The sequence below is a fragment of the Penaeus monodon genome, chromosome 32 (assembly GCF_015228065.2).
Source record: "Penaeus monodon isolate SGIC_2016 chromosome 32, NSTDA_Pmon_1, whole genome shotgun sequence".
Classification (NCBI taxonomy): Eukaryota; Metazoa; Arthropoda; class Malacostraca; order Decapoda; family Penaeidae; genus Penaeus; species Penaeus monodon.
Window position 1 is genome coordinate 7,733,491 of NC_051417.1, and position 987 is coordinate 7,734,477.

Below are 987 nucleotides of genomic sequence, written 5' to 3' on the forward strand. Positions count from 1 at the left end.
CGAATTTAAACGATGATAATCTTGAATTTCGGTGCTCCGCCTCCTTCGCTGCTTTACGCGTGACATATAAGAAGCAGAACTCACCAACAGGAGTCACACAAGACAAGGCACCATGTTGAAGGTACTCGTAGCTGCTGCCCTTGTGGCTCTTGTCGCAGCCGACGGCATTCCAGATTTCGTAGCTCCTGGAAATTGTGCCAGAGTGGCAAATCAAGAAAACTTCGACCTTCGTAGAGTAAGTTGTCTAACAATCTAATGCTTATTCATGCTATCTTCACTTACAAATTGATCACTACACGTTTGTTGCAAATGTCTCAGTAACATTTGTTCTCCAACAGTATGCTGGTCGCTGGTATCAGGTGAAGATCATTGACATCCCCTACCAACCATACACTCGCTGCATCCACTCCAACTACGATTACTCTGACTCTGATCACGGCTTTAGGGTGACCACAGCAGGATTGACCCCCACCAACGAGTATCGCAGACTGGTGGGCAAGATCTACCCCACAAACGACTTCCCAAAAGCCCACATGCTCATTGATTTCCCTTCTGGTATGAGTAGAACATTCTTTCTTCTGGACATTAAAGTTATACCTTCCTAAATATAGTAGAATCTACAAACAGATAATGACCAACTAAATATTTTCCCTTTTCCCCCAACAGCTTTCGCCGCTCCCTATGAAGTGATCGAGACTGACTACGATAGCTATTCCTGCGTGTATTCCTGCATTGACACAGACAGGTACAAGTCCGAGTTCGGCTTCGTGTTCTCCCGTACTCCACAGAATGCCGGTTCAGCGATTGACAGGTGTGCCTCTGTATTCCGCAGGAACGGCGTCGACTTCTCATCTTTCAATGTAGTTCCTCATTCATCCGAATGTGTTTACAGGGCATAGACATATACCAGTGATTTGCACAATAAGAAGATACAAATGTGACTTAGAGTATTAATTTCCCCCCAAAGGATAGAAACTTTGTCATACC

General features: G+C 44.9%; 2 protein-coding genes across 2 annotated transcripts in view; one reads left to right on the forward strand and one right to left on the reverse strand.

Moving 5' to 3' along the window:
* The window catches only part of LOC119593447 (crustacyanin-C1 subunit-like), a 6,843-nt gene that overhangs the window by 1,293 nt on the left and 4,563 nt on the right, over positions 1-987 (reverse strand). The gene's annotated exons all lie outside the window — the stretch shown is intronic.
* LOC119593456 (crustacyanin-A2 subunit-like) lies at positions 159-941 on the forward strand (the record flags this gene model as incomplete). The annotated part of the gene is given in 3 exon segments (XM_037942386.1): positions 159-235; positions 339-555; positions 667-941. Coding segments are annotated over 3 exon segments (527 nt in total), but the record flags the coding sequence as incomplete, so codon positions are not given.